This window comes from Ranitomeya variabilis, chromosome 3, assembly GCF_051348905.1.
Source record: "Ranitomeya variabilis isolate aRanVar5 chromosome 3, aRanVar5.hap1, whole genome shotgun sequence".
NCBI lineage: Eukaryota > Metazoa > Chordata > Amphibia > Anura > Dendrobatidae > Ranitomeya > Ranitomeya variabilis.
The window spans coordinates 752,792,041-752,805,321 of NC_135234.1; the positions used below are offsets into that span (position 1 = coordinate 752,792,041).

A 13,281-nucleotide genomic window follows, 5' to 3' on the forward strand; every position below is an offset into this window, starting at 1 on the left:
AGAGGTTGCTTATACTGCTGTCCACCCTGTCTATCTGATCTAATACTGGGGATATCAGGGATGCTGCGGTGAGAAGAGGCTGCTCACACTGCTGTCCACCCTGTCTATCTGATCTAATACTGGAGATACCAGGGGTGCTGAGGTAAAAAGAGGCTGCTCAATCTGCTGTCTACCCTGTCTATCTGATCTAATACTGGAGATATCTGGGATGCTGCGATGAGAAGAGGTTACTTATACTGCTGTCCACCCTCTCTATCTGATCTAATACTGGAGATATCAGTGATGCTGCGGTGAGAAGAGGCTGCTCACACTGCTGTCCACCCTGTCTATCTGATCTAATACTGGAGATACCAGGGGTGCTGAGGTAAAAAGAGGCTGCTCAATCTGCTGTCTACCCTGTCTATCTGATCTAATAACGGAGACATCAGGAATGCTGCGGTGAGAAGAGGCTGTTCACACTGCTGTCCACCCTGTATATCTGATCTAATACTGGATGTACCAGGAGTGCTGAGGTAAGAAGAGGCTGCTCACACTTCTGTCCACCCTGTCTATCTGATCTAATACTGGAGATACCAGGAGTGCTGATGTAAGCAGGTTGCGGCATGCAGTGACAGACAGAAGGCAGAGCAAGGGTTAACAGTTTTAATTTTAACAAGGGGTTAACTCCTCGCAGGTAGATTAAGGGTTAAACGGGAATAGCAGTTCAATTGTGAAAAATATGCAGGGTAAATAAACAAAGTGGCAGAAGTTCGGTGGTGCACTTATTGTGTCAGAAGTTCTTCAGAATGCAAGGAAATTCAGCTGCTAATGGCGATCCGTCTTCAGGCGGTAGTGGTCGGTCTCCGGTACCTTCTGCTGAGCCCCTATTCCATGAACATCTGCAGCCGGAGCAAACAAGGCCGCAGTACGATCAAGGCCCTCTGTAGGCATCTGATTTTAAGGTGGGCCGCAAACGTCTGTCCAATAGCCGATTCTCTCTTTGCGGCACGGGCGCTGTACTCATGGTCACGAAACGTATTGCACCCCGCTCTCTGCCAGTTACCGGGCGCCCTGCACTTTTCTCTCTGCAGTACCCAGTGGTCACGGTGGGGGCACATGAACGCAGGCCGGCGCAGCCTCGGTGCTCAAGGGCTGGAGCGCTCCTCTCTCTGTCCTGCGCACTGCCTGTTCCCGCCAAGACTGACTGCTTCCGCTTGAGCTGTGGCTGTTGCCACTTAGCTACACCCCTATTTCCGAGTGCAAAGGTCTGTCCGGTCTCTGACTCTTTCCCTTGGACAACAAAGTAGATAGCCCCGACAGTTCTGGACCCGGCATAGGACAGGTACTTGCGGCCTGGTTCTCCTTCTTACACTGACGTAAGAAGAGGCTGCTCACACTGCTGTCCTGTCTATTGGCTGAATACAAGTGTATGGAGCGAGGCCACGCCCACTAGCCGGGAGTATAGCTTATACATGCCCTTCGGTTCCCGTTCTGAAACCCACCAATTCCCGCAGTGCAGTGTTTTCTCTGGGGGTATTTGTAAATGTGCAGTCACAAAGTGACTGCAGACTTATCGGTTTTGACTGGACAACCCCTTTAAGAGAGCAAACATTTTGATTGGAGGAATGCTTCTTTAAAGGGAACCGGCCACCAATTTTGAGTGGCTGAACAAATGCCACCACCTTTATCTGTTCCTGTGCTGCTTTCTACAAACATGTCGATCAACTCCTGACTCCCCCCTGTAGATCCCCAAAAATGAGCAATTTTAATTGCTCCGGCACTGTATTTAAATGAGGATGGTCCGGTCTGATAGGCGTCCTCACTGCTGGCAGAGCATAAAACATCACTGCTCAAGCACTGAATGACATAATTCCGGAATAACATTGCTCAGTAGGGCAGAGCAAGCTGCGTCTGCTCGGGCCTGCAAGGCTACTGCACAGGCTCGCTATGTGTAGGACGCAGGACGTGTCATCCGCATCAATTAAAGCCGGAGGATGGCGATTAGGAGCAGAAAGGAGGCACAGATGCGGCAGGGAGGACGCCCATCGCACCGATCAGCGCGGGAGCAATTAAAATGGTATTTTTGGGGGGTCTACAGGGGGAGTTAGGAAATGATAGACATGTTTGTCGAATGCAGTGCATGAGCAGTTGAAGTTGGCGGCATTTGTTTAGAGACTGAAAACTGGTGACTGGTTCCCTTTTAATTTGCTGGTGCTGTAAGACGTTGCGCATGAACAAGCCCTGACGGCGCCCTCATACTGAGACACCGCAATGAAAAATGACATTTAATTACACTGGGAGGAGAATCTGAAGAATATCTTTGAAATGACAGATTCAGATGAATCTTCCACCCCGGGATGCACAGCACAGCTATTACATGGACCGAACACATCACATTCCTATGTTCACAGCTCGTCACCTCCATCATCAGTATCTGGTGATTGCTCGTCACCTCCATCATCAGTATCTGGTGATTGCTCATCACCTCCATCATCAGTATCTGGTGACCGCCCGTCTCCTCCATCATCAGTATCTGGTGACCGCTCGTCACCTCCATCATCAGTATCTGGTGACTGCATGTCACCTCCATCATCAGTATCTGGTGATTGCTCATCACCTCCATCATCAGTATCTGGTGATTGCTCGTCACTTCCATCATCAGTATCTGGTGAGCGCCCGTCTCCCCCATAACTTCTTCTCATCACTTGTACACAGTGTTTGAAGGAACTCGGCAGGAGGTTGTTCCAAACATCTTGGAGACCTGACCCCAGATCTCCTGTGGATGTTCCTTGTGCAGATCCTTCTGTCTATTCGCGTGATTCTAGACTGACAGGATGATGTGAGATCAGGGCTCTCTGACAAGAATTAATGCCGTTTTGGAGGCAAACGACGGCCACCAAATATTGATTTCTCTTTTACACCTTCACTTTACATTTTGTTAACTGATAAAAATAAACTAGTAACACACCTAGTTTTGAAAGCATTTTTACTTTGCAGCATTTCTGTTCCATACCTGCCTAAAACTTTTGTACGGTGCTGTATAGTATGCAGTATATTGGGGGGCAGTATTACTGTAGACAAATTTTTCTTGCTAGGTTCTCCATGGCACATAATGCGGGCTAACTGAGTAAGGTGGATCTTCTAAGCCCAAGGTCCAGGTAGGCACATGGACCAGGGGCGTCGGTGCAGCAACCTAGTGATGTACGCAGGACACAGATCAGAGACAAGAGTCTGTTAACAGCTACTGAAGGCCGCAAACAGATAACTCAGGGGAAGGAAGCTGCAGACAGATGACGTCATGAAGACTGTAGGCAGATAGCAGAGTTACTGAAGACTGCAGGCTGAATAGAGACACAAACATTGGGAGCCGCAGGCAGTCAGGAGGCATCATGGACACAGCAGACAGCAGGTAAAACTCTGGAGTAACTAGAAAGTCCAAATACGATGGAAGCCACAGGCAGCTAGGAGATGCTCTGGAAACTACTGGACACACAGCAAAGGTCCTAGAAGACTAGAAACAGACAGAACTCAGAAGTAACTAAAAAGTCTGAAAACCATGGAAGTCGCAGGCAAAAAGGAGATGTCCAGAAGAATCCAGCCAGTTACCAGTGGTGCTGAAAGCCGCAGACATGTAACTCACAGACTGGAAAACACAGGCGTCTTGGAGGGAACGTAGATCACCGACAACTTGGACACACTGAAAAACAAAGGATGACTTGGGCAGACCATGACGTAAACAGCAATCCCAAATGTGCACACACAGGAAGACAGAGGAATCACAAGAAGTTTACAAAGGTGAATTCAGAATATGAACAATAACAGTTCTTTATCCTTACTCCAACTGATGGGTTAATCCAGATACTGGTTAGGAGTGGGTTAACTGGCAAGGAACAGTATTATAGTAGTTATATTCTTGTACATAGGAGGCAGTATTATCGTAGTTATATTCTTGTACATAGGAGCAGTATTATAGTAGTTATATTCTTGTACATAGGAGGCAGTATTATCGTAGTTATATTCTTGTACATAGGAGCAGTATTATAGTAGTAAAATTCTTGTACATAGGGGCAGTATTATAGTAGTTATATTCTTGTACATAGAGGCAGTATTATAGTAGTTATATTCTTGTACATAGGGGCAGTATTATAGTAGTTATATTCTTGTACATAGAGGCAGTATTATAGTAGTTATATTCTTGTACATAGAGGCAGTATTATCGTAGTTATATTCTTGTACATAGGAGCAGTATTATAGTAGTAAAATTCTTGTACATAGGGGCAGTATTATAGTAGTTATATTCTTGTACATAGGGGCAGTATTATAGCAGTTATATTCTTGTACATAGAGGCAGTATTATCGTAGTTATATTCTTGTACATAGGAGCAGTATTATAGTAGTAAAATTCTTGTACATAGGGGCAGTATTATAGTAGTTATATTCTTGTACATAGAGGCAGTATTATAGTAGTTATATTCTTGTACATAGAGGCAGTATTATAGTAGTTATATTCTTGTACATAGGGGCAGTATTATAGTAGTTATATTCTTGTACATAGAGGCAGTATTATAGTAGTTATATTCTTGTACATAGAGGCAGTATTATAGTAGTTATAGTCTTGTATATAGGGGCAGTATTATAGTAGTTATATTTTTTTACATAGGAGCAGTATTATAGTAGTTATATTCTTGTACATAGGGTTAGTATTATAGTAGTTATATTCTTGTACATAGGGGCAGTATTATAGTAGTTATACTCTTGTACATAGGAGCAGTATTATAGTAGTTATATTCTTGTACATAGGAGCAGTATTATAGTAGTTATATACTTGTACATAGGGAGCAGCATTATAGTAGTTATATTCTTGTACACAGGGCAGTATTATAGTAGTTATATTCTTGTACATAGGGGCAGTATTATAGTAGTCATATTCTTGTACATAGGGGCAGTATTATAGTAGTTATATTCTTGTACATAGGAGCAGTATTATAGTAGTTATATTCTTGTACATAGGAGCAGTATTATAGTAGTTATATTCTTGTACACAGGAGCAGTATTATAGTAGTTATATTCTTATACATAGGAGCAGTATTATAGTAGTTATATTCTTGTACATAGGAGCAGTATTATAGTAGTCATATTCTTGTACATAGGAGCAGTATTATAGTAGTCATATTCTTGTACATAGGGGCAGTATTATAGTAGTTATATTCTTGTACACAGGAGCAGTATTATAGTAGTTATATTCTTGTACATAGGGGCAGTATTATAATAGTTATATTCTTGTACATAGGGAGCAGCATTATAGTAGTTATATTCTTGTACATAGGAGCAGTATTATAGTAGTTATATTCTTGTATATAGGGGCAGTATTATAGTAGTTATATTCTTGTATATAGGAGCAGTATTATAGTAGTTATATTCTTGTACATAGGAGCAGTATTATAGTAGTTATATTCTTGTATATAGGGGCAGTATTATAGTAGTTATATTCTTGTACATAGGGGCAGTATTATAGTAGTTATATTCTTGTACATAGGAGCAGTATTATAGTAGTTATATTCTTGTACATAGGAGCAGTATTATAGTAGTTATATTCTTGTATATAGGGGCAGTATTATAGTAGTTATATTCTTGTATATAGGAGCAGTATTATAGTAGTTATATTCTTGTACATAGGAGCAGTATTATAGTAGTTATATTCTTGTATATAGGGGCAGTATTATAGTAGTTATATTCTTGTACATAGGGGCAGTATTATAGTAGTTATATTCTTGTACATAGGAGCAGTATTATAGTAGTTATATTCTTGTACATAGGAGCAGTATTATAGTAGTTATATTCTTGTATATAGGGGCAGTATTATAGTAGTTATATTCTTGTATATAGGAGCAGTATTATAGTAGTTATATTCTTGTACACAGGAGCAGTATTATAGTAGTTATATTCTTGTACATAGGGACAGTATTATAATAGTTATATTCTTGTACATAGGGAGCAGCATTATAGTAGTTATATACTTGTACATAGGAGCAGTATTATAATAGTTATATTCTTGTACATAGGGAGCAGTATTATAATAGTTATATTCTTGTACATAGGAGCAGTATTATAGTAGTTATATTCTTGTACATAGGAGCAGTATTATAGTAGTTATATTCTTGTACATAGGAGCAGTATTATAGTAGTTATATTCTTGTACATAGGGGGCAGTATTATAGTAGTTATATTCTTGTACATAGGAGCAGTATTATAGTAGTTATATTTTTGTACATAGGAGCAGTATTATAGTAGTTATATTCTTGTACATAGGGGCAGTATTATAGTAGTTATATTCTTGTACATAGGGGCAGTATTATAGTAGTTATATTCTTGTACATAGGGGGCAGTATTATAGTAGTTATATTCTTGTACATAGGAGCAGTATTATAGTAGTTATATTCTTGTACATAGGAGCAGTATTATAATAGTTATATTCTTGTACATAGGGAGCAGTATTATAACATTCTTATTATAATTTCTGATCATTCTAAAGTTTTAAAAATATAGTTCCAACTGTGTGATAGATCTTCATTGCAGTGTAATATATTGAACCTGCAGTAAGTAGTCTGTGGCTCTGATGCTGGAGGTGTACTCACTGAACTAGTATGGAGCAGGTAACTAATGTACAGTAGAGGTAGGGATTTTTATAGAATCTCTTCCATCCAGGCTTCCGCTTTAGTTGTACATGGACGCTGCAGTTCTGGCTCTGACAATGGGGGAGTATTTTCTTTTTCACTTATGATTCTTTTTTCCAGACCCTCCTGAATGACCCCTTGTATATTGGACTGAAACATAAACGGGTCCGTGGGAAAGAATACGATGATTTGATTAATGAATTCATGAAGGCCGTGACCAACAAGTAAGTGTTATTTTAATTGCTGGCCAGTGGGATCTATGGACATTTTTGACATTGTTTATTTTTCTTTATCTTATGACTGCATCATACATGTGAATGTAAAATGTAATTTGTGTGAAATCTTGGTAAATGCACATGGGACGTATTTGCTGCAGATTTTCCTCATGGATTCGAGAGTGGAAAATACAAATGGTTGCACATTTTAGTAAGCAGTAAATTGCAAATGTGATTGTTATGACAAGCAGAATGTCATAGTATCCAGCTATAAACATGGGAATAACCCTTTAAAAATATTTTTTCAGCAGGTTTTTGCTATGTAATCCAACAGATGCATGTTATAGGGGCAGAGACCCTGATTCCAGCGATGTGTCACTTCCTGCTCTGCTATTTTGATAGAATCACAGTTTTCTCTGGTGCAGAGCTCGGAATCCTGAGCTGTGTATAATCCCGCCCCACACCTCTGATTGGCACCTTTCGGTCAATGTACACTGTGCACAGCTGCCAATCGGAGGTGTGGGGTTAGAAAGAGCAGTTGACTAGGAGGCATGAGACACCTAGTCCTGTAGTGATAATCTCCTGCTGATAAAACACTGATTCATTCAAACAGAAAAACACATCCTAATAAGTGACACATTGCTGGAATTAGGGTCTCTGCCTCTACATCATGCTGCTCTCAGATTACCTGCTGATAGATTCCCTTTAAGTTGCCTATGATTTCTATGATATTTCATGCTAACATTGCTGCTTATAGCTGAATGCCACTTTTGGGAATCTGGAACCAATGACAATCCTTTTATTTTCTGATTCCTCTCCACATTAAGGGCAAGAGTGTAAAATAAAGCCTCTAGGCGCCAATGCAAAATCTTTAATGGCAGTCCCTTAGCTGGCAATGATTGACATCTTTTGAGGCCTAGAATAATAAGTTTGATGTTCCCTTATCTTGAATATTGCCGGTCTTGACTACTTGGCCAACGCTCCTTGTTTATTAGAATTAAGCTCATTTTCACGGCATGGTTCCCAATTTCCGCAGGTTTTTTTGCACAATCGTCAGCTTTTTTCACGTTCTCTCCCGTTACACTGAAGTCTGCTGTTTCCTGCGCGGTCGCTGCTCTGTATGACGGTGACGAGTGTGAGCAGGATCCCCGGCCGAGCGCAGGATCTCCAGGGAGAAGCTCTCTGTACGATTTGGGATTTCCCAGCTCGGGATGAAATCTCTTCTGTTATTTCTTCCTGTTTCCAATTATGAGAAGTGAATGGAAAACACGTGAAGCACGGAGCGGAGTGTGCTGCGTCACCACATTGTGAGCGCTGACAGAAGAGTCGGACACTTCATCGTCCATCTGTTATCGCACACATTTCCCGAGCAGTCCTGGTGCCTGCACCGCGCTCCGAGATATCCCAGCAGGACACTATATAATGTACACAGATTCCTACATGTACTCCTGTTCTCTGTAGTGGCTATTACTGCTCACGGTTGGGACTGGCCCTTTAAGATTGTATGAGAAGTAACATCCTGTATTATACTCCAGAGCTGCACTCACTATTCTGCTGGTGCAGTCACAGTGTACATACATTACTGATCCTGAGTTATATCCTGTATTATACCCCGGAGCTGCACTCACTATTCTGCTGGTGGAGTCACAGTGTACATACATTACATTACTGATCCTGAGTTACATCCTGTATTATACCCCGGAGCTGCACTCACTATTCTGCTGGTGCAGTCACAGTTTACATACATTACTGATCCTGAGTTATATCCTGTATTATACCCCGGAGCTGCACTCACTATTCTGCTGGTGCAGTCACTGTGTACATACATTACATTACTGATCTGGAGTTACATCCTGTATTATACCCCAGAGCTGCACTCACTATTCTGCTGGTGCAGTCACAGTGTACATACATTACTGATCCTGAGTTATATCCTGTATTATACCCCGGAGCTGCACTCACTATTCTGCTGGTGCAGTCACTGCGTACATACATTTCATTACTGATCCTGAGTTACATCCTGTATTATACCCCAGAGCTGCACTCACTATTCTGCTGGTGCAGTCACTGTGTACATACACTACATTACTGATCCTGAGTTACATCCTGTATTATACTCCAGAGCTGCACTCACTATTCTGCTGGCGCAGTCACTGTGTACATACATTACATTACTGATCCGGAGTTACATCCTGTATTATACCCCAGAGCTGCGCTCACTATTCTGCTGGTGCAGTCACTGTGTACATACATTACATTACTGATACTGAGTTATATCCTGTATTATACCCCAGAGCTGCACTCACTATTCTGCTGGTGCAATCACTGTGTACATACATTACATTACTGATCCTGAGTTCCATCCTGTATTATACCCCAGAGCTGCACTCACTATTCTGCTGGTGCAGTCACTGTGTACATACATTACATTACTGATCCTGAGTTACATCCTGTATTATACTCCAGAGCTGCACTCACTATTCTGCTGGCGCAGTCACTGTGTACATACATTACATTACTGATCCTGAGTTACATCCTGTATTATACCCCAGAGCTGCGCTCACTATTCTGCTGGTGCAGTCACTGTGTACATACATTACATTACTGATACTGAGTTATATCCTGTATTATACCCCAGAGCTGCACTCACTATTCTGCTGGTGCAGTCACTGTGTACATACATTACATTACTGATCCTGAGTTCCATCCTGTTTTATACCCCAGAGCTGCGCTCACTATTCTGCTGGTGCAGTCACTGTGTACATACATTACATTACTGATCCTGAGTTCCATCCTGTTTTATACCCCAGAGCTGCACTCACTATTCTGCTGGTGCAGTCACTGTGTACATACATTACATTACTGATCCTGAGTTCCATCCTGTTTTATACCCCAGAGCTGCGCTCACTATTCTGCTGGTGCAGTCACTGTGTACATACATTACATTACTGATCCTGAGTTCCATCCTGTTTTATACCCCAGAGCTGCACTCACTATTCTGCTGGTAATTAAAGGGGATGTCTCAGGAACTTAACTTCAGGATATTTGGGCTCATCCATTTTTTCCACTTCATGATGAGTGACTGCTCTTTGCTTCGTCATGTATTGATTATGATGACTGTCTGCTGTCAATGAGGGTTCATGCACTCCTTCTTTTGGGATCAATCGGACCCCCACCAGGGTATTGCAGGATGGATGCTCTTTAGATCTTAAATCAGAAGCCCCTTGTCCCTCGCTGCGATCTTGTTACACCGTCATCTCTGTGAATATGGAACGTACGTTACATTTCAGTAATATAAAGATTCCAGAACCATCAGGAGCCGTCCCCTACAGGCCCCCCGGGGCCATCCCCCAGGCTGAGCGGCCGCTCTGTAGCTGTCAGATGGGGGGCTTCATTGTTCTTCATCATCATTCCAGTGTAATGGACTCCACATCCAGTGATGATGGATGGTCCGCGGCGGCCCCTGAGGTTTGTCACATTCATCCTTCATTGTAAGAAGTGGAAGTATCAGGATTATCTTTGTATTTATTGGTTCACTTTCCCTCCATACATCATAGTCAGGGTCTTGTCAAAATGGTAATGTGGTCCGCGGAGCCGTGTAATCTCCCTGTGCAGCCCCCCGGGGTGCATCTATAAGCACTGGTCTTTCTGTCTATGATTAGTGCCATCCTGAACACTCAGCACATGGCCGACCCCCAATACCGGCAGCCGCACGATCGGAGGGGAATGGTTAGTAATAAGTATTGGCACCGCTCACCGAAATTTCAGCAGGATAATCCATATTCTGTATTATGTTCTATTCACAAAGGCTGACGATCTTGTCATTTTAATTCGCATTTAAAATTTTTATTTTATGGTTTTTTTACTGTTGAATTGCTTTATTTACAGATTTAAAGGGAGTCTGTCACCCCCAAAATGGCAATTAAATGGCATAAACATTTATATAGGGGATGTAGCCCGTTTAAATATATATTTTTATTTAATATGCAAATTAGGGTACTTCCCGTGGGAGTGTGTTGTGAATTCTGCTCTTGGGCTCCCTCCGGTGGTTGTTGGTGGTAGCGCAGTTGTCTCTGGGTTGTAATCCTGGGCAGGTGTTTCTGCTGATTGCAGCTCTACTAGGTATTTAGGTGTGCAGGATCCATTAGACCTTGCCAGTTGTCCATTGTTCTTGGAGGGATTGCATCTCTGTCTGGCTCCTCATGCCCGGCTGTCAATTCAGCTAAGATAAGTGTCTGGTTTTTTGTCTCTGCAGCACACATGCAGTGTGCTTTACAATTCAGTGCAATTCATAGTGTTTTTGTCCAGCTTAGACTTTGTTTGGATTTTTCAGTCATGCTGGATTCTCTGGAGATGCAGATATACCTTCTATGTCTTTAGTTAGATGTAGAATATTTGTATTATCTGCTGTGGATATTTTTAGGGTTTTAATACTGACCGCTTAGAATTCTGTCCTATCCTTTTCTATTTAGCTAGAAGTGCCTCTTTTGCTAAATCCTGTTTTCTGCCTGCGTGTGTCTTTCCTCTTATACTCACAGTCAATGTTTGTGGGGGGCTGCCTATCCTTTGGGGTTCTGCTCTGAGGCAAGATAGAATTCCCATTTCCATCTATAGGGGTATTTAGTCCTCCGGCTGTGTCGAGGTGTCTAGGACGTGTTAGGTACACCCCACGGCTACTTCTAGTTGCGGTGTCAGTTTAGGGTTTGCGGTCAGTACAGGTACCACCTACTCCAGAGAAAGTCTCATGCGGCTCCAAGGTCACCGGATCATAACAGTACAACTGGCCAACAATGAGTTAAATGCATCTCAGAAGAAGGGAAGAAAGGTGTTGAGACATTTTTTTTTCTGTAGCCTGTTTTGTCTTTCCTTCCCTCTTTTCCTCTGGGAGACCGAGGAGTCTTGTGCTAGCATGGATGTTCAGGGATTAGCTTCTCATGTAGACCAGCTTGCTGCTAGGGTACAGGGTATTTCTGATTATATTGTTCAGACTCCGATTTTAGAGCCTAGGATTCCTACTCCTGATTTGTTTTTGGGGACAGGTCCAAATTTTTGAGTTTCAAAAACAACTGTAAACTGTTTTTTGCTCTGAAACCTCGTTCCTCTGGTGATTCCATTCAGCAGGTTAAAACTGTCATCTCCCTGCTGCGTGGCGATCCTCAGGATTGGGCATTTTCCCTGGAATCTGGGAATCCGGCCTTGCTTAATGTAGACGCCTTTTTTCAGGCTCTAGGATTATTATATGATGAACCAAATTTTGTGGATCAAGCGGAGAAGACCTTGTTGGCCCTGTCTCAGGGTCAAGAAGCGGCAGAATTGTATTGTCAGAAATTTAGAAAATGGTCTGTGCTGACTAAATGGAATGAGGATGCTTTGGCGGCAATTTTCAGAAAGGGTCTTTCTGAATCTGTTAAAGATGTTATGGTGGGGTTTCCCACGCCTGTTGGTCTGAGTGATTCTATGTCTCTGGCCATTCAGATTGATCGGCGCTTGCGGGAGCGCAGAACTGTGCGCGCTGTGGCGTTGTCCTCAGAGCAGATGCCTGAGCCTATGCAGTGTGATAGGATTCTGTCTAGAACGGAACAACAAGGATTCAGACGTCAGAATAGATTGTGTTTTTATTGTGGCGATGCTTCTCATGTCATTTCAGTCTGCCCTAAGCGTACAAAGAGAATCGCTAGTTCAGTTACCATCAGTACTGTACAACCTACATTTCTGTTGTCTGTGACCTTGATCTGCTCATTGTCGTCATTTTCTGTCATGGCGTTTGTGGATTCAGGCGCCGCTTTGAACTTAATGGACTTTGAATTTGCCAGGCGTTGTGGTTTCCCCTTGCAGTCTTTGCAGAACCCTATTCCTTTGAGGGACATTGATGCTACACCTTTGGCTAAAAATAAACCCCAGTTTTGGACACAGGTGACCATGTGCATGGCGCCAGCCCATCAGGAAGATTGTCGTTTTCTGGTGTTGCATAATTTGCACGATGCTATTGTGCTGGGTTTTCCATGGTTGCAGGTACATAATCCGGTGTTGGATTGGAAGTCTATGTCTGTGACTAGTAGGGGTTGTCAGGGGGTTCATAATGACGTTCCTTTGATGTCATCTCCTCTTCCTCCTCTTCTGAAATTCCAGAGTTTTTGTCTGATTTTCAGGATGTATTCGATGAGCCCAAGTCCAGTTCCCTTCCACCGCATAGGGACTGTGATTGTGCTATTGACTTGATTCCAGGCTGTAAGTTTCCTAAGGGCCGACTTTTCAACCTGTCTGTGCCTGAACATACCGCCATGCGGAGTTATGTTAAGGAGTCTTTGGAGAAAGGGCATATTCGGCCATCTTCTTCACCGTTGGGAGCGGGATTTTTTTTGTTGCTAAGAAGGATGGCTCCTTGAGACCCTGTATTGATGATCGCCTCTTGA

General features: G+C 42.5%; 1 protein-coding gene across 5 annotated transcripts in view; it reads left to right on the plus strand.

Moving 5' to 3' along the window:
* Window positions 1-13,281, plus strand: part of ME3 (malic enzyme 3) — a 206,385-nt gene that overhangs the window by 101,654 nt on the left and 91,450 nt on the right. For all 5 annotated transcript variants that reach the window (XM_077298607.1, XM_077298609.1, XM_077298605.1 and 2 more), the window contains exon 7: window positions 6,774-6,877. In XM_077298607.1, coding sequence (XP_077154722.1) covers window positions 6,774-6,877 — 104 coding nt within the window. The remainder of the gene's footprint in view (window positions 1-6,773; window positions 6,878-13,281) is intronic.